Source organism: Lycium ferocissimum, chromosome 3, assembly GCF_029784015.1.
Source record: "Lycium ferocissimum isolate CSIRO_LF1 chromosome 3, AGI_CSIRO_Lferr_CH_V1, whole genome shotgun sequence".
Lineage (NCBI taxonomy): Eukaryota > Viridiplantae > Streptophyta > Magnoliopsida > Solanales > Solanaceae > Lycium > Lycium ferocissimum.
Window position 1 is genome coordinate 21,613,958 of NC_081344.1, and position 19,080 is coordinate 21,633,037.

Genomic DNA, 19,080 nt, shown 5'->3' on the forward strand with positions numbered 1-19,080 from the left:
ATCATAAGACAAGATCAATAATCAATAATGAGACAAGGATCAATTCATAAGAGAATCAAGAACATAAGCTTCTAGCATTTCTATGAGTGTAGTCATTGTAGATATCCTTCGTGTAAGCTTGTAGCAATGGATCATGCCACAAGAAAGAAAGGGATAGCCTTAACATACCTTGTTGTCTCCTTAACTACCCAACGCCTATCCTCCCAAGATTTTAAATCTACATTCAAGATGATTCATACTAAGGTTAAGTCATTGAAACTCTCATAAGGTCAAACTGAAATAATTGGTAGGCTAATGAAAGTCGGACAGCATTTCCCTTATATCATCTATTTCCACCAACTTCAAAAAAACTCCCAAAACCATAATAAAACATCAACAATATCATAATCCAAAGATTATATTCAAATTATACTCAATTTAGTCCCAAAACTTCCTCTTATGATCAATCCATAATAACTTCAAAACAACACCCTTTTGACCTTTTCTCCAATTTCTTTTCCTCAAATCTTTAGCACAATTACCAAATAAACTTATAAGCATCAAACTAGGATGAAATCTTACCTTAAAATACAAGAACACTTCAATTCCAAGGTTACTCCACCTTAAAATACCTTCCCAAGCTTTTACAAGAAGAAGAGATAAGTTTAAACCTCCCTTTGAAACCCTAAGAACTTTAATCCTCCCTTTGATCTTTGATTTTGGCTTGGAAAAATGTTTGAATGTGTTTTAGAGCGGTCTCTAGAGCTTTATTGAACTTGGGGTTATGTTTAGAATAACTAAAAATGAAGAGGGGTCATCATACTTAAATTCCGGAAAATTCCACCAGCATAACATTATACTGGCCGTATTTTTTTTTTATATTGGCCGTATTTCTCGTCCGTATAAATTATACGGTTCGTATCACGAATCGTATATTATACGGGCCGTAACTTTGGCTTTATTTTTCAGATTTGCAATCTATCAGTTGCATTGGAAAGAAGACTCTCTGAACTTGAATTTACATAGGTTATGCATTCCGTAACTCCTCATATGTTGAGAGCGATGCATCCCTCAAGTTGGACCAAAAATCCTGTCTAAAATTACGCAAGTTTTCCCGCGATTCACTTTGATGAGTCGAAATTACGCGATATTCGACGCTACTTCCTTAAGCTTTTGTGACTCCTTAAGCACTTTTGTTGTTACTTTTTGTGTTTTTATGTTGTTTTGTAGGAAAAGATGCCGGAGAGCATAACGGAGCAAAACGGAGCAAAACGGATCAAAATAGAGCAAAAATAGAACAAATTCATACTTTACGGCACCATATGCTACACGCAGAGTATAGCACGTGGTGCGGCGTATACAACATGCGAGCGGCATGTGGTGCGGCATCTGCAACATCGGTGAAAATGGCACCGCTACTCGCGAGTGTAGCATATGGCGCGGCATGTTGCACATGCGAGCGACATGTGGTGCGGCATGTGGTGACGGAGAAAATGTCACCACATGCTACGGTTTTGGCACCAGCATGCGATTAGCATGTTGAACATGCGAATAGCATGTGGTGCGGCATGTTGTGCAAGAGGGTATTTTGGTCAGATTTTGTTCCCGTTTTTGGAATGATATAAATACTCTTTTAGGGTTTGTAATAGATATCTTTGGCAGCATTTTGGAGAAATCAAGTTTTGGAGGCTAGGGTTCATCTGACACATTGGAGGAGAAGATTGGAAGACTTGATGAGATATTTCTTAATTCCTTTCTTCAACTCCTTGTTTTGTATTGTATATCTAAGTGTGTAGTATTTATATTCCATTACTTGAATCTTGTTTATGGAAGTATTCTATGATTAAAGTTTGGATTGAATCTCTTGTTGTGCTTATGTATTGAATGATTTTTATTGCTATTGAAGTGGGTCTTTGTTGATTTAATTAATCTCGTTCTTGAATGTTTCCAAAGGGATTAGCTAACCCTAGGACTCACCCATTTACTTAGATTGAGCTCGGAAGAGGAAATCTAGGTTGGGAAAGATTGATTAACAAGAATTTGGGTCATTAAACTCATCTAATAACTTGAGCTCGGAAGAGGATAGTTACTTGAGGTTAAATTGATTGTGCCTAATATCACACTCTAAGGCTTGGAAAAGCTTAGAGTGAAATTCATTGATTTGGTTGGAAAACTTTCAATGAGATTTTAGAAATCATTATCTATCGACATAAACCGCTCTTAGTTGTGATATCATAAAATACATTGGATCGTTACTTGAGTGTAATTTCTTGTATCCGAACTTGTGGCCATTGATCATTTTATCGCTTTCTAGGTTAGTTTATATTTTGCATTAGTCATAATCTTTCTCAAAAACCCAAAATATTATCCATCGTTTGGCTTTAGCTTAGTTAGTGAAAATTTCATACTTTTCTTAATCGCCTATATATTGTTCTCTGTGGGATTCGACCCCGACTCATAGTTGGGTAAATATATTGCATACGACCGTGTACACTTTCTCTTTGAGGAGTGTATTTGGACGTTATCAAAAATGGCGCCGTTGCTTGGGAACAATTTGGCGTATTTGGGTTAGTTTGGGATTTAAGCTAACTTGCTTTTGTTCAAACTTTCTTTGCTTTATTTTATCTTTAAAAAAAAAAAAAAAAAAAAAAAAAAAAGCGTAAGTGCAAAAACATCCAGATTCTTGCTTCCATGTCCGATTTTACAAAAAGCTGTCCGGTTGCAAAAAACTGTCCGATTTTGCTTTTTTGCTTTTTTGCAAAAGCCTTGTCCGATTTTGCCTCTGCAAAAACATCGATTTTTGCAAAACTATCCAGTTTTTAGTTTTATTTTTAAATAAAAAAAAAAAAAAAAAAAAAAACAATGGCATCATATAATGAAAGTTGGTCGGATGGTAGTTGTCCATATTTTGATGACCCATGTCCATATTGTGAAGGACCCCACTTTTGGCAAGATTGTGAATATGCTCCCGGGAGAGAGATGTGTGCACCGTCTCAATCCTATGATGAGAGTATTTGTAATATATGTGGTGGTCAAAATGGACATTGGGGTGATTGTCCCAATTATTTATCCTTCCCCCGCTAGTTGTTCTACTAAAATGCTAGTTGTGCTTTTGAGTTTTGATGATAGACATGACAAATGAAGGACAAAGTGCGGATATGAAGGCATCATAAATGCTCCAAACATACTTAGATCGAGAGGCTAAAATGGAGGAAGCGAAAACTCATCAACAATCCATTTTAGAAAATGGAGAAGCTATGAAAAGAATGAATGATTCACTTGAGGATGCCAATTCCTCAATTGTCATGGAAATTTCTACTCCTCAAAATGAATTGGTTGAAGAAGAGATTTCAAATTTAAAAGATGGGCCCGAACATTCTTGTGACCACAACGAAAGTTGTGAAATCAAGAAATGGTTCAACTTGAAGAAGAAGAGCATAAATCTTGAAGAAGAAATCTCTAATTCTCAAAAAGAAGAAGTTGAGGAAATTTTGAAAAGCATAATGGGGAGGAATGAACAATATGGGCAAATCTTGACCAAATTGTGGGAAGAAGTTCAACATGGAGACGATGAAACTATCCAAAAGGTATATCTCACCATGGATGGATTTTTACAAGAGTTGGAATGACTCACAATGAAGAAAATCTTGACAAAATGGAAATATTGAGCCAAGATTGGCTAATGAATCAAGCTCAACAACTTGAAGCCTATGGAAATCACCGTGAAGGCATTTCATGGATGATGGAAGAATTTTTGAAAATACATGTTGAGCAAAGTCAAGAAGTGGAGCTACTTGAAATTACTATCCAAAAATTGGAGGCCGAATTGAATGCAAAGATTGAGGCATGTGATGCTCAATATCAAAGGGCCATGGATTGTAGTTTTGAGTTGGTTTCCAATGAAGAAGAGGTCAAGATTGATTTTGATGAGCTAATGGTGAATTGCCAGCCTACCAACCCGAAAATAGTGAATGATGCCAAGATTGAAGAAATGATACTAGAGTTGCATAAAAAAGTTCATGAAATGGTTTTTGAAGACTCTAGTTCATTTTTTTGGGTGAGGATGTCAAAATTCATGCAAATTTGGAATTTGAGCACGTTGGACCTCATTCCAACCATTTTTCAACATTGTGCTTGGTTGATGATATGGAAGTTGAACTAACCGAGCCAATGGAGAATTTTGGAGATGAAGATCAAAGCGTTTTCATTTTGAAGTTTGCTATGCCAAGAAGACAAAATGGCATGCCTCACTTAAGGGCCAAGAAGTGCAAAATGCGACACCCGAGAGTTGGCCTCTTTGCTTTCCTACCACCGCCTCACGAGCATCACCGGAATCTTGATTCAAAGTTGGGGCGCAAATTCATATCTTCCAAATGGAAGGAAAAGTGGTAAAGGTAACCGTCGTGCCGCGACGTTAACTTAAGCGCTTGGTGGGAGGCAACCCATCGTTTTAAAATTTTTAAATCGTTTTTGAAATTTTATTTCTTAGAATAGTTTAGTTTATGGTTTTTGACTAATCTGCAAAGTTTCAAAATTTTTTGGAGTTATTTTGAGCATATCGGATACCGGACCCCAAAAACCGGTAAAAATGCGAAATATTTTTTACGGTGTCATAACATGCGATTCGCATGTCATACATGCGAATCGCATGTGGCGTCGCATCTGGTGACGAGAGACCAAAAAAAAAAAAAAAAAAAAAAAAAAAAATTTTTTTTTTTTTTCGACACCGACTCGCGAGTCGTGCATGCGATTCGCGAGGTTGGGTCGCGAAAACGGTAAAAAAAAAAAAAAAAAAAAAAAAAAAAAAAAAAATTTTTTTTTTTTTTTCTTTCTCTATTTTGTTTTGATTATGTGCAGCGAGAACACTGTAATGTTTATAGTTGGGGTGGCATGCGGCAACACATTATATTTTAAAACTAGCTCAAATTTACGAAAATTTTGTTCTTTTGACATGTTGTGGATTAGTCACTCTTATTATTTTACTTTCTTTCTTAGCTTCTTATATTAGTCTTGTAAGTTTAGGTGTAGGTTCTCCTTGAGGAAAAATGTGAAAACTTGGCTTGTTTGGTACTAATAGAGTTAGTCTCTTGCATGTGAAATTGAAATGTGAATACCTCTCCAAATTGTTGTGAAAGTTAAAAAGCAAGGTGCATAGGAAAGAATGATCTTTGTGACAACTTTTTGGCTCATTTGGTGACTCTTTACCTACTAGTTGTGTTGACTTTGGATTATGAGATATTGCACTAGTTGTTCTTGCTTGGGAAGTGAAATTGATCCATCTTGACTAGTTCATATGCCATGTGTGTGAGTGTTTGTTGAATAAATCTTGTGTTTACTTTTATCATCTAGAACTTGCCCGGTTAGTCTTTCAATGTTAATTTTGATCATATTGGTTGGAGAGATGACCTTGGGCTATCTTTGTGATGTTTGAAAAAGCCTCTTTAGCCTTTCTAGCCTACCATTGCATAAATAATATCACTAGTAACCCCATTTGAGCTTATAACCTTTTCTTTGATTGCCACATTACAAGCCTTTACCCTTTTTGATGAAAAGTCTCTCTTTTGAACCTTTCCCTCCTTGAACATGAAATTGTAAATTTGAGGCCAAAAGCCTAAGTTGGGGGTGTTAGTGTTGCTTGAGAGTGGTGAAAGTTGGTGTTGTGGAAAAGTCAAAAGAAAGGAAGAAAATTTGAAAAATACAAAAAGGTTGCAAACTTTTTGTGCAAAAAAAATGTATCTTTGTAAAAAAAAAAAAATTTCCTTCTATTTTTTTTTTTTTTTATGTTTTGTTTTGATTATGTGCAGCGAGGACAACTTTTATAGTTGGGGGTGGAATGTGCTAGCACATTATATTTTGGAACTTTATAAAGGAAGTTGGAATAATTGGGGAAACTAGTATGCAAAGGAAGGAGTGTTGTTTTGAAATGAAGAGGAAAGTGGACGAAAGGTTTTGTGTAGTGTTCAAGGAGGCGTAGTCACTTGTATCCCAAATACTTATCCTACCCTTCCCTAAGCCTACATTACAAGCTTGAAAAGTCCCGATGTGATCTCCAGTGAATGATCTTGAGTTAGTGATGATTGAAAATAAGGGCAAGCTTATGGTGTGATATTTGTTAGCACTAGAATTTCTTTGTTGAGTGTGAGTGACTTTGTGTATTTGTCCCTTGTGTTGTTGTTGTGAATATAGTGATTTTGGGACTTTCTTTCTTGTGAGGGCATATGGATTACGATAGATTGGTGATGTTGAAAAATTCAAAAGTTGAGTCAATTGAGCATATCTAGTAAGCTAGTAGTTTTGAGTCACTCATTGAGGCTTGAGTGTTGTTGCTTGATTGTTTTAAATCTCTAATGCATTCTTGAAATTGTATTTTGAAATGAGGAGTTATTTCGTTGAAATTTCACATGCTTGTAGCCTAATTATTGGTACCAACCAAAGTCATGTTTTTGTGCTTAAAATGGATCCTCGTTGAGATTTTTGTTTTAGTTTGCTTGAGGACAAGCAAAGACTTTAAGTTGGGGGTGTTGATGAGTCGTGAAATTACGCGATATTCGACGCTAATTCCTTAAGCTTTTGTGACTCCTTAAGCACTTTTGTTGTTACTTTTTGTGTTTTTATGTTGTTTTGTAGGAAAAGATGCCCGGAGAGCATAACGGAGCAAAACGGAGCAAAACGGATCAAAATAGAGCAAAAATAGAACAAATTCATACTTTCTGGCACCATATGCTACACGCAGAGTATAGCACATGGTGCAGCATGTGCAACATGCGAGCAGCATGTGGTGCAGCATCTGCTGTCAGTGAAAATGGCACCATATGCTACTCGCAGAGTGTAGCATATGGCGCAGCATGTTGCACATGCGAGCAGCATGTGGTGCAGCATGTGGTGACAGAGAAAATGTCACCACATGCTACGGTTTTGGCACCACATGCGATTAGCATGTTGAACATGCGAATAGCATGTGGTGCAGCATGTTGTGCAAGAGGGTATTTTGGTCCAGATTTTGTTCCCGTTTTTTGGAATGATATAAATACTCTTTTAGGGTTTGTAATAGATATCTTTGGTCATTTTGCAAGTTTTGGAGGCTAGGTTTCACCAACACATTGGAGGAGAAGATTGGAGAACTTCAAAGAGATATTTCTTAATCCTTTCTTCAATTCCTTGTTTTGTATTGTATATCTAAGTGTGTAGTATTTATATTCCATTACTTGAATCTTGTTTATGGAAATATTCTATGATTAAAGTGTTGGATTGAAACTCTTGTTTTGCTTATGTATTGAATGATTTTTATTGCTATTGAAGTGGGTCTTTGTTGATTTAATTAATCTCGTTCTTGAATGTTTCCAAAGGGATTAGCTAACCCTAGGACTCACCCATTTACTTAGATTGAGCTCGGAAGAGGAAATCTAGGTTGGGAAAGATTGATTAACAAGAATTTGGGTCATTAAATCCATCTAATAACTTGAGCTCGGAAGAGGATAGTTACTTGAGGTTAAATTGATTGTGCCTAATATCACACTCTAAGGCTTGGAAAAGCTTAGAGTGAAATTCATTGATTTGGTTGGAAAACTTTCAATGAGATTTTAGAAATCATTATCTATCAACATAAACCCGCTCTTAGTTGTGATATCATAAAATACATTGGATCGTTACTTGAGTGTAATTTCCTTGTATCCGAACTTGTGGCCATTGATCATTTTATCGCTTTCTAGGTTAGTTTATATTTTTGCATTAGTCATAATCTTTCTCAAAAACCCAAAATATTATCCATCGTTTGGCTTTAGCTTAGTTAGTGAAAATTTCATACTTTTCTTAATCGCCTATATATTGTTCTCTGTGGGATTATCACACTTATCCTCTAATCCCGACTCATAGTTGGGTAACTTACCATATGATGATTCTAACTTAAACACTTTTAAACATAGTTGGGTAAATATTATACGACCGTGACTTTCTCTTTGATCACACTTTCCTTCGTAATCCATACATGAACTTAAACACTTTTAAACATAAGTTAGGCATGTCCAATCTCATAGAACCTCCGAAGACAAATCCCGATATCCAAACTAAGATAACTTACATATGATGATTCTAATTGTATAAATCCACAAGGTATAACATACTACCACCACAGTTATCCTAATAAATGGTAGAGCTACTGAATACTTTGAACCAACAAAGGGAATCAGACAGGGTGATCCCCTCTCCCCATATCTATTTACCATCTGTATGCAAGCACTAATAAGAAGAATTGACCACGAGGAAGATATTGAAAATTGGAACCTTATAAAAATTAGCTAAACTGGACCCGTTTTATCGCACCTACTTTTTGTTGATGATTTCGTCCTCTTTGCATTAACCAATGAAAAAAATGCTACCACGATCATTAACACTTTTAACTCCCTAGCCCACCACTCAAGCCAAAATATTAATTTCAACAAATCTAAGATTAATTTCTCTGCTAATGTTAAAACTGATAATGCCAATAGAATTTCCACTATGCTTAACATCAAAACTTCCACCAATTTTGGGAAATACCTAGGATTCCCCATCACAAACTTGCAACTCAAACTATCAATATATCCTAGATAGAATGAATACTAGGCTTAAAGGTTGGAAAGCTAAAATGTTAATTATGGCAGGAAGATGTACTCTCACTCAATCAGTCCTAAATGCTATCCCTGTTCATCCTGTGCAAATCAATCTCCTTCCTACTTCCACTAGGCAGCACATAGACAGGATAGGAATTTCATATAGGGTACCACAACTGAAAAAGGTGAGACACACCACATCAACTGGAAACCAAAGCATAAGGCAGGACTAGGAATTAAATCTGCCATTGGAAAAAACTTGTCTCTCCTCACCACTCTCATCTGAAGGATCCATAAAACCTAAACTCCTTATGGGCTAATATCCTTCTTAAAAATAATAAAGTCTCCAACAGAAATCTTCAACCAACCACCAAAACAACCAACTCATACATTTGGAAGAGTATCTTAAAAACTAAACCATCATTTGACAAAGGGTGTGATTGGACAGTGGGTCATGGCCACCACATTAATCTTTGGGCCGACAGATAGATGACCTCCAACAAAACCCTAAGAGAATCCATTCAAGGACCTCTACAAAAGCATGAATATAACCTACCCCTTTCCTCTATAATCTGCAACAACAGCTGGCACCTTGACAACCTATCACACCAACTGCCACCTGATATCACAAACCACATCTTCTCCACCTACATCCCCTTCTCTCCTGACGTAAACGAAACCATTTATTGGATTAACTCAAAGGATGGCACTTGCACTGCCAAAAATGCATACATTATGTACCAATCTCAAATCCCTACCAATACCATACCACCACCCTTCCACCACGAATGGATATGGAATCTTAAAACAGTCCACAAGTTAAAGTATTTCTTCTGGTTACTCTACCACAAAAGACTACCAACTGTCTCCCGTCTCCATCACAGAAATATTATAAACTTAGATTACTGAGGACATTGCCCACATCTTCCTAACATGCCCAAATGCTGTCAATATTTCGAGCACTCTAGGGATATCTACTCCTACAAATGACAACTTTTTGACTTGGCTACAAACTATGTGTCTTTCTGAGAAAGACATCCGCTTACCAACCACCCATAAAATCCCTCTAGCCATCCTAATATCGTACCTCCTTTGGGGCATTTGGACTAACAGGAACCACAACCTCTTCAACAACAAGCATGAACACGCCAAAATTCAACATCCATGTAACCGACCAAGCCTTAGAGTTCTACCACCTGGCACAAATCAGAGCTCAAGCTACCCCTAAGACCACCATAGAAATCAAATGGACCAAACCTCTACATGTTCATTATAAGCTCAACATAGATGTTGCTTTCGATCCCACAACGAACCAAAGAGGGGCAGAGGGTGTCGTTCACAATGACGCTGGACGCTAGACACTGGACTCAAGAGTTCGCAGCAAAAATCCACGCGCAATCAGCTCTACATGCAGAAATGCAGGCCCTTGTTAAGGGATTGGAACTTGCTTACACGCATAACTTGTTTCCCATTATAATGAAAGCCGACACCCAGGTATTAGCTACATATATTAAAAAAGGGACAGCAACAATGACTCACACGAACATACTTTATGATTGCAGGTTTCTAATGACAACAATGGGGGGAACTCCGATAAACCACATCTATAGGGAAATGAACTCAGTGACACACAAATTGGCTGATATTGCAGCAAATCTGGATGATGATATGATAGGAAAATCATTATTTTGGGATACTCCCCCTATTTCAGTTAATCCTATGTTAGACAAAGACATTTTAGAGATAGCATCGTTTAGATCTATCTCCCTTATGCTTTCCGCAATTTAGAGATAGTATCGTTTAGATCTATCTCAATTGTAATCCGCAATACCTTTATTTCAGTTATAAAATCTTCGTTTTACCAACCAAAAAAAAAAAAAAAAAAAAAAAAAGATAACCAAGTATCCTCACAATAGCTCTCCAATGATCACTACTTAAATTATGATTATATCTTGACAATAAACAGCCTAATGCAATGCATAACATAGATTAAACTATCAATATCACTCTAACTAACTATCACATCTTCCAGAGTTCTCAACCAACTTGCTAGAAGCATCGAATGGAATACTAAATTCTTTAATACCAACGATTAAATTTGGAAAGAACCTTGTCAATGTAGTGAGATTGACATCAGGAAAAAAGCTCATAGTATTTGTCAAGATTATATACAAATATTTTTAAGTTAATATTTTTTACTTACGTACCTAATACAAGAAAATAAGTAAGAGACCTACTTATTTCCTTGAAAGCATTTGTCAAGAAAATATTTTTCCATAGAAATTAAACATTTTCCTTCATAGAAACACACCCTTAATTTTAAAGAATATTCCCTCCGTCCTAATCAGGGCCGGCTGAATAACAAGGCTAGTGAGGCAATGGCCTAGGGCCCCACTTTTTTGGGGGCCCCACTTTTTTTTAAGTCCCTATATATATACTTAAAAAAAAAGTGTAGTGTACTACGTTTGACTCTATATATTGGGGTAAAAGTAAAAAGTAACATCTTCCTTTGTTAGGGGAGTGGGGCCCACATTTTAGGAATATTTTTGGGGAAAAAGTATAACTTCTTTCCTTTTTTTGGGGATTAATTATAACGTTGCACTAAAATTGGGAGAATGTAAACATTTTTTTAGGTAATTGTAGATTTGATAGTATCCTTATTTATTTGGGTAACTATTCTATTGTTCATATCTATGTATTTCTTCTTCCTTTCATCATTCTTCTACTCTTTTATTATTGAAAATTCTCAACTCTCCTACACTCCTAAAAATTCTACTGCAAAACATAGTGCTGACAAAAGATCAAAGATTTACTTTTTGACGTCTTCTTCAAATTATCAAGCAACGCAACACTATTTCGATATCATTATATCAACTTATCAAATTCTTGAACCAAGTTTTATTGTTCTAACTTTATCTTATATTTCATCGAAAATTTGTCATTGTTGATATTCTTATTTCATAAGTATATATTTTTGCTTTAGTTATTATTAGAATTTATTCAGTTTAAATATGTCAACTAGAAAATATGAATCCGGTTGTGCAAAAAGAGAGAAAAAGAGAAAAGGCAAGAATTTATTAAATCCCAAAAAGGAGCACTTGATAGCTATTTAACTATAATAAAAATATTGATTCAGAAAATATAGGAGGATGTTCTTCAAATGAACAAGTCACTAATAGAGTTGAGTTAGATGATAATAACATTCAAGAAGAAAATATAGAAGAAGTTAATGAGAGATCTGATATAGTTCCGAAACTCAAAAAACTCCTAAATGATTTAAATAATTGCATCCCTAAAAATTTATACGATCCAAGTCAATGGGATACTATAGATACAAAGTTGAGAGATCTATTAGTAGAAAAGGGACCAATTAGAATAAGCGACATAAATTTTTCAAAGGATAAATACTCAAGACATTTTTCTACAACACATTATATTCAAAAATTGGCAAATGGGGAAAGACATGAAAGAAAATGGTTAGTTTACTCAAAAGATTTGGATAAAGTCTTTTTTTTTGTTGTAAATTATTTAGTACAACTTCTAGTACTTGTAACTGTGATAAACTAGCTAGTAAAGGTAGTAATGATTGGAAAAATCTTAGAGCTAAAAAATTGAGATCACTAGATGATGAGAGTTTGAAAGAGTATTGTCTTAACCTTGAACTTTCTTTAGCACATAATAGTTATTCTGATATTTATGGTTTAGATTTATTTTTTGAATTAAAAGTGTTAAGAGAAATAATACAAGTAGAAGATAATGATCTAATCGAAATACTCAATCAAATAAAAAGACTTGATTCTTTTCCAAATACATATATTGCTTATAGAATAATGTTAACGGTTCTGAATGCTTGTTGCCTCGGTAGAAAGAAGTTTTTCAAAACTAAAATTAATAAAATCTTATCTAAGATCAACAATGTCTCAAGAGAGATTGAACGGATTAGCTATATTATCAATTGAAAAAGAATTGTTAGAACAAATAGATTATAAAACAATAATTAATGAGTTTGCAACTAAAAAAGCTAGAAAAGTAAACTTTAAATAAAAATATATATGATGATCTTTCTTTTTTTAAGGAAAAAAAAAATTAGGGCCTCTCTATGAAGTTTGGCCTGAGGCCCCCGATTTTGTTGAGACGGCTCTGGTCCTAATTTATATGAGGGGAGTCAAATAATTTTTTCATTGACTACTATTTTCTCCAATTTTTTCCATATATTGTGAATTATTTTTTATATAGTTTTCAAATATTTAAATTTTATTATAAAATATTCGAAGAATTTATATTTGAAATTGAGTCAAAGAAAGAATTGTTTGACTCCTCAGATAGGTTAATTCTCGGGCAGAAAGAATATTAGTAATAGTACTAAGAAAGGGGACAAAAGTGTGACAGGGTGGTAATTATAGAGAAAAAAAGGATGTTTAGGCAAAAATTTCAACGTTAGAAACAGAAGAAGAGAAGAAACACTCGCGCCTGTACCGCTACCTTGTCATCAGTCGAAGCGGCAAACGCACTTTCATTTCACATTTCATGAAGACTAAAACTTGCCCCCCCTCATATGACATTTGTCATCTCACATAACACTCTTCGATCACGACACGCCAATTTAGTCTACCAGTCAGTCAGTAATTTGTCCTAACTCTAAAATCTACCTCTCTATTTATTTTGCTCAAGCAAATGTGTATTAGTTAAAGGTAGCTAGGCCAGGTTTTTCATTCAATTATGAAGTCTAAAGGGAAAAAAGTTATAGGCTTCAAGGCTAAGCTCACGTTACCGTTCGTCTTCTTCCTTTGTTTCTGTTTCTTCCTCGTTGGACTTTTCGGATCCACCGTCATCTTTCAGGTATTCATTTACTACTAAGAATGGAACCAGGATTTTCAATAGACGCACCTCTTTTAAACAAAGGGATCATTCTTTTTGAACAACTAAAAAGAGAAATAGGGTCACATAGACTGGAACAGAGGGAGTATACTTTTTTCAAAAAAATAAAGAATTCGAGTTGGAGACAGTGCTAATTACTGCTTTTGTAATGATTTACATAAAATCTCCGCTTATTAATATGATGTCTGTGTGTTGTGCCGTATGAACTGACTGCTTTTCTGTAGGATGTGGATAATGTTCGATCAAGGTATAGATTGCTAGAATTAGTAGAGAAAGAAATGCATGGATCAATATCTCATGGTGTTACCGGAGAGCTTTCGATTGATTCCATCCCATTCCAGGTTCTACAGCTGCAAACTTGACTTGAAGTACTCTCTTGTAATCTGAGTAATCAAATTAACTCCTATATTATTGATGTAGGTCTTGAGCTGGAGACCTCGAACTCTATATTTCCCTAACTTTGCAACAGCTGAACAATGTCACAGTATAATTCAAATGGCAAAGCCTAAACTTAAACCATCATCACTTGCTCTGCGTAAAGGAGAAACTGAAGAGAGTACCAAGGGTGTTCGAACAAGGTAGCATAAATAACATATCCTGTTAAAATACCCATTTTCCTCATAATTTATCACAAGTCTCTACAGGTTATTAATGTAACAATACTAGAAGAACTCACTCTGTATTGCTTGTGTAGCAATCTGCCAGTTTATGAATAAGAGTGGCCAACCTCCTGTAGTTATTCCTATATATCTTGAAGAAATGCAATAAGCATGATTTTGATGAATCCGAATTCTAGTAGAAAATATAATTTCCTACACTTAAAAAATTATCAAGATTTAGCATATACTGAGAACCCCTTCAACTATTACTCCTTCCATTCAGTTCTTGTGTGACCTCCCTTTATTTGGGCTGTTCCCGAAAGATTTTTCTCCCTTTCCTAGATGGAATAGTCTCACTAAACCTAGTCTAGTTGCACACAGCTGTTTGTCAGCCAAGCCATGAAGAAATATTTTAGTTTGCTGCAAAATGATTCTGCAACAATGCTATGTGAATTAGTGTCAATTAACTTCATAGGTGAGAGGTTAATCTATAAACATTTTCTTTCCGGACTTCTGAATGGTACTTCTATTCTAGCATATGGAATGTTTGATTTCGATTACATGACTTCTATGTGATTTTCCTTGAAATAAACTCAGAGTTAGGATCTCTTGGAGCTAAATAAACTAGACTGCAAGTATACCAGGAAATAAACTGAACGAAGTTAAAACAAAGATTTGGTAGTTTACCAAGAATTTAAAATTCCTGTCCCATATTGCTCTAAGACTAAGGATAATGAGAAAAAGGAAACCCTTTGAAGGAGAGAAGGGCCCGGAAGATTAGTGTCTGACCTTGACATGAAGTGAGATATTGATAGCGGAAACTGTGTCTCAGGTGCTTTAATGCTAAATGTTCCAGAATCAAGCCATACCTGATCCCGAGAGGCCGCTTAAGCAGGTGGATAGGCTGAGTAATGAGGGACAAACTGATTAAGACACAAAAGGAGGCACCAAGATTTCTTCTAGAAGTACCAAGGCTGGAATACCAGCCATTCAAAGTCTTTGAAACATCTAGCTAGGTTTACACAGGGACTCGAAGATGATGATGTGAATGAATTAGGGAGACTCAGTTTCTAGTCTTTGGCAGATTGATACTAGTATAGCAGTACAAGCTTTCTTGTCTTGGAATTATTACCCTGTGGTCTTTCTGCCAGTATGAGTCCTCCTTACACCTTCCTAGTTATTGTGGCCGAGGTTATTATTTATAGCGTGACCCATGAGTATAATCTGGGTATTAATTTTTGGCGGTATCAACCATAATGAGCATAACCAACCACCCAAAGTTGATCTGTATCAGTTGAAAAAGCAGTGGCGCATGACTGACTTTGGTATGTCAGTTTTAGAGACAGGATTTCACACACAGTAACATAATTATAACTAGAAAATGCACCATATTGGTAATTCTATGCATTTTTTTTACTACTACATGACAAACTTCACATAATATCCAGATATAATCTGTAGGAATGGGAGCATCCTACATGCTAAGAGAGGGAGACAGAGTTAGCATTGTTTTTTCTTTTTTATTTTTCTCTGAAGTATTGGATGAGCCAACTCTATTGTCTACTCTGTCTTCTCTTTGCCTTTGGGTAACAGTTCAGGCACATTTATCTCTGCATCAGATGACAGAACTGGTATCTTGGCTTCTGTTGAGACAAAAATTGCCACGGCTACAATGATCCCTAGGAGCCATGGAGAGGTAAGTCATTGCATATTTCCCATTGTTAACTCTTTAAGTTACATTCTATCTATTACTCACCCGTAACAAAACCATGTTAACATCATCGCCTATAAATATGTAAGCTTGTCTAGCTCTGACTGTTGCCTTTTTGTGCTATAATTCTTGTTTGGACTTCTCTTTTGGACATACTGAACAGGAACTTGAGCAGAGACTAAACATAGAAAGCTTCTGTTCAGATCTTACTTTTGCTCGGACAATTCTGAGCAAGTTACAAAGGAAGAGCAATAATAAGGAAATAAGAACTGCAAAGGGAAATAGTTGTATTACAGAAATAAATCGAAAATTAATAAAAGAAATTGCTTTATTTACCTCGTGGAGAAACTTACAAGAATTTAAGACTTTCAAATTTCAACGACTTATGTACAATATACAAAATTCAAGTCAAATGGGATCAGAGATACAATCATTATAACTATCATATATAAGTAAACATACAGTCACATCATATGGAACTTGTATGAATCCTTCAAGAACATGGAGCACTAGCTTTGTGGTTTTTTGGAGTACGGTCACTTATCAATTATCATGCTATCAATCTTTAACAATAACATTATTGTTATTTCATCATGCTTGCACCTTTTTCCTTTTTTTATTGAAGTCATAGATGATATTTGCCTGTTTGAACAACGAAAGTTGAATTAGTCAATCTTCCCTCACAGGTAAATTCTGAGATAGTCTGAGTAACGCGCCATATCACAATTTGCAGGCATTCAATGTTCTGAGATATGAGCTTGGGCAGAGATATGTGTCTCATTATGATGCGTTCAATCCTGCTGAGTATGGCCCTCAAAAAAGCCAGAGAGTACGTTTTCTAAAACTCTAGATGAACCTGTCAATATTGTCCTATAATTGTATTTCTTATATTGCATTCAAGGCTGGATGTTTTCAATGGCAGGTGGAAGTTGAATTCTTGAAAACTTTTGGTTTGTCAATCAAGCATCTAAGATATTTTAGTCTCCGCGGGTTCGTGTCTGGCATTTAGTATGAGTAAAGAAAATGGATCTTGGATTAACTCAACTCGAAAAGATAACTCATGAGGTGAGGATTGTCTAAGGCCATACCAGTATGGAACATTAGCAGTCCTAGTAAACCTCGGAATGGGTAAATCAAGAATTGAGATAGATCTAGCTCTGATACCATGTAAAGAACATGGACCTTGTGTATAACTCAATCCTAAAATTGAGTTCATGAAGTGAGGATTGTCCATATGAGGAGATAATAAAGAAAATGGACCTTGTGTTTAACTCAAGTCGAAAAGATAGCTCATGAGGTGAGGATTGTCTAAGACCATATGGAACATTAACCGTCCTAGTAAACCTCGGAATGGGTAAATCAAGAATTCAGATAGATCTAGCTTTGATACCATGTAAAGAACATGGACCTTGTGTATAACTCAATCCTAAAGTTGAGTTCATGAAGTGAGGATTGTCCATATAAGGAGATAATAATTCATTTCCTTAACAGTGTGAGGTACTTGACAATATTAATTGGATAGTTCTGTACATGTAAAGGCTAAGGTTGTGGGGTTTCCATTGGTTATGCATGTACAATATGATAATGCGTTCATAGAAAGCCCACTAATAAGATATATAGGCATGTATGTTACAGGGTGCTCCAAAAAATGAAATCTCTAAGGAGTATAAGAAGGCTTATCAAAATTATATTCACCTTTGTTTCTCCATGTAGTCATTTTTGGAATACATTATGCATGGTCCGCTTCTATAAATCCACAAAAATGAAAATGACAAAAGACTTGAGATATAAATCAAAGTGGATCGAAATTTTCTGTGACTTTTAATATCAAAATGTATGTTGGTGTGTTAATTCCTATTGAAGCAACTCAAAGCTGAATATTTTAATCTTTTACGTTACAATCTATTGCAGATCGCTTCATTCTTGTTGTACTTGTCTGATGTGGAAGAAGGCGGAGAAACCATGTTTCCACTTGAAGTAAGATAACTTTTGCGTAAATCGTTCTATTGGGTATATATATATATATAATCCCTGAGGGTAGATATAAGCAAATGGAAGAGAAGAAAGTAACTCAAAGGGAAAAAAGAATGTAAAAAGATAAAGAAGCATATACAAGAGAGGAGTAGCAGGAGTACAAAAAAGGGGTATTATCTACTTCATTTATTTGACAGTGACAGCTTGTATTTTTCTGCAGAATGGCTCAAATGAGGGGTATGATTATGGTGCTTGCACAGGGTTAAAAGTTAAGCCACGCCAAGGAGATGGACTTCTGTTTTATTCAGTATTTCCAAACGGAACAATAGATAAGGTAAGATTTCTTGTTATCATGTAAACTTTCCTACTGCTGTTTGGTTTACCTGATTCTTCCCTTTGATGTATCCATTACATGCTTGAAACAACTAAAATCTCATTTAGTCACGTTGCATGCAAGATATTTAAATTCTAAAAAAGAACAAGTGATTTATGAACTACAGAAGCATTACGAGATGCAAATACTCAAGCACAACAAAAACTGCATCACTACGTTTTCTCTCCACATATATCTTGTTTCTGTTGAACTTTCCACGGATGAGGTATTTTGGAGACTTCCCCTTACTACTAGTAGATCTCAAGTTTCTAACTTTTGGCAACAATGTTACAGGCTTCCCTACATGGAAGTTGTCCTGTTATCAAAGGAGAGAAATGGGTGGCTACAAAATGGATCAGAAATGAAGAACAGCAGGATTAACTTCTTTCTCCTGATGTTTCCATTGACTCCCTTGAAGGAATCTCTTTTATTTCATTTTTTGAATAAATATCAGCATTCAGTAATGAATCCTGAGCAATGCTTTACACAAGTCGATGAAAAATAAGTTGGAAGGGAAATAGGAATTTGCAGAAGTCAACATGTATACGCGAAGGTTATAAAATTCTTATGGTTGATTTTTTGTGCATTTCTACAATAAAGGCAGATAATTCAATAGTGTTGGAAAAAGTAAATTTCTTATTTGTACCAGTTTGATGGACCTGTTTTTCATTCATGATCATTCCAAATGGATTTCCTCACCAAAAATGAATCCTTCTTTTCTATACTTGATCAGGTGATTTCTGCATATGGTCCCCTTCTCCTAACACTGTCAATTTGATTCCCCTTTTTTTTCTAAATCTCTGAAGAATTAATGTTGTCAATAAGCAAAACTATAGTAACTTTTGGAGCTACAGAGGATCCACAAAAGATCTCTCCTTAATAATAGGAGGAATGTCACAGTCTCATTGATAACCAGGAACCTTTTTCATTTTTCGCCGATAGGATTACACACGCAGAGAGTGAAACAAGTACATATAA

The 19,080-nt window shown here is 35.5% G+C and overlaps 2 protein-coding genes across 2 annotated transcripts; both read left to right on the plus strand.

The window, feature by feature from the left end:
- The first annotated feature begins 9,908 nt into the window (after nucleotides 1–9,908).
- Nucleotides 9,909–10,355, plus strand: LOC132048770 (uncharacterized). Its single transcript, XM_059439456.1, has one exon. The coding sequence runs from the start codon at nucleotides 9,909–9,911 to the stop codon at nucleotides 10,353–10,355; it is 447 nt and encodes a 148-aa protein (XP_059295439.1).
- Nucleotides 10,356–13,009: 2,654 nt separating this feature from the next.
- Nucleotides 13,010–18,992, plus strand: LOC132050030 (probable prolyl 4-hydroxylase 9). The gene is made up of 8 exons (XM_059441039.1): nucleotides 13,010–13,406; nucleotides 13,670–13,786; nucleotides 13,866–14,023; nucleotides 15,638–15,740; nucleotides 16,489–16,584; nucleotides 17,667–17,732; nucleotides 17,950–18,063; nucleotides 18,397–18,992. The coding sequence occupies exons 1-8, from the start codon at nucleotides 13,287–13,289 to the stop codon at nucleotides 18,481–18,483; spliced, it is 861 nt and encodes a 286-aa protein (XP_059297022.1). The 5' UTR covers nucleotides 13,010–13,286; the 3' UTR covers nucleotides 18,484–18,992.
- The last annotated feature ends 88 nt before the right edge of the window (nucleotides 18,993–19,080 follow it).

Excerpts from the sequence above, each read along its gene's own strand:
- LOC132048770 (XM_059439456.1), top strand. The coding sequence starts at position 9,909 with ATGACGCTGGACGCTAGACACTGGACTCAAGAGTTCGCAGCAAAAATC.
- LOC132050030 (XM_059441039.1), top strand. The coding sequence starts at position 13,287 with ATGAAGTCTAAAGGGAAAAAAGTTATAGGCTTCAAGGCTAAGCTCACG. Across the intron at positions 13,787-13,865 it reads TTGATTCCATCCCATTCCAG|GTCTTGAGCTGGAGACCTCG; the intron begins GTTCTACAGCTG and ends TTATTGATGTAG. Across the intron at positions 16,585-17,666 it reads GCCCTCAAAAAAGCCAGAGA|ATCGCTTCATTCTTGTTGTA; the intron begins GTACGTTTTCTA and ends AATCTATTGCAG.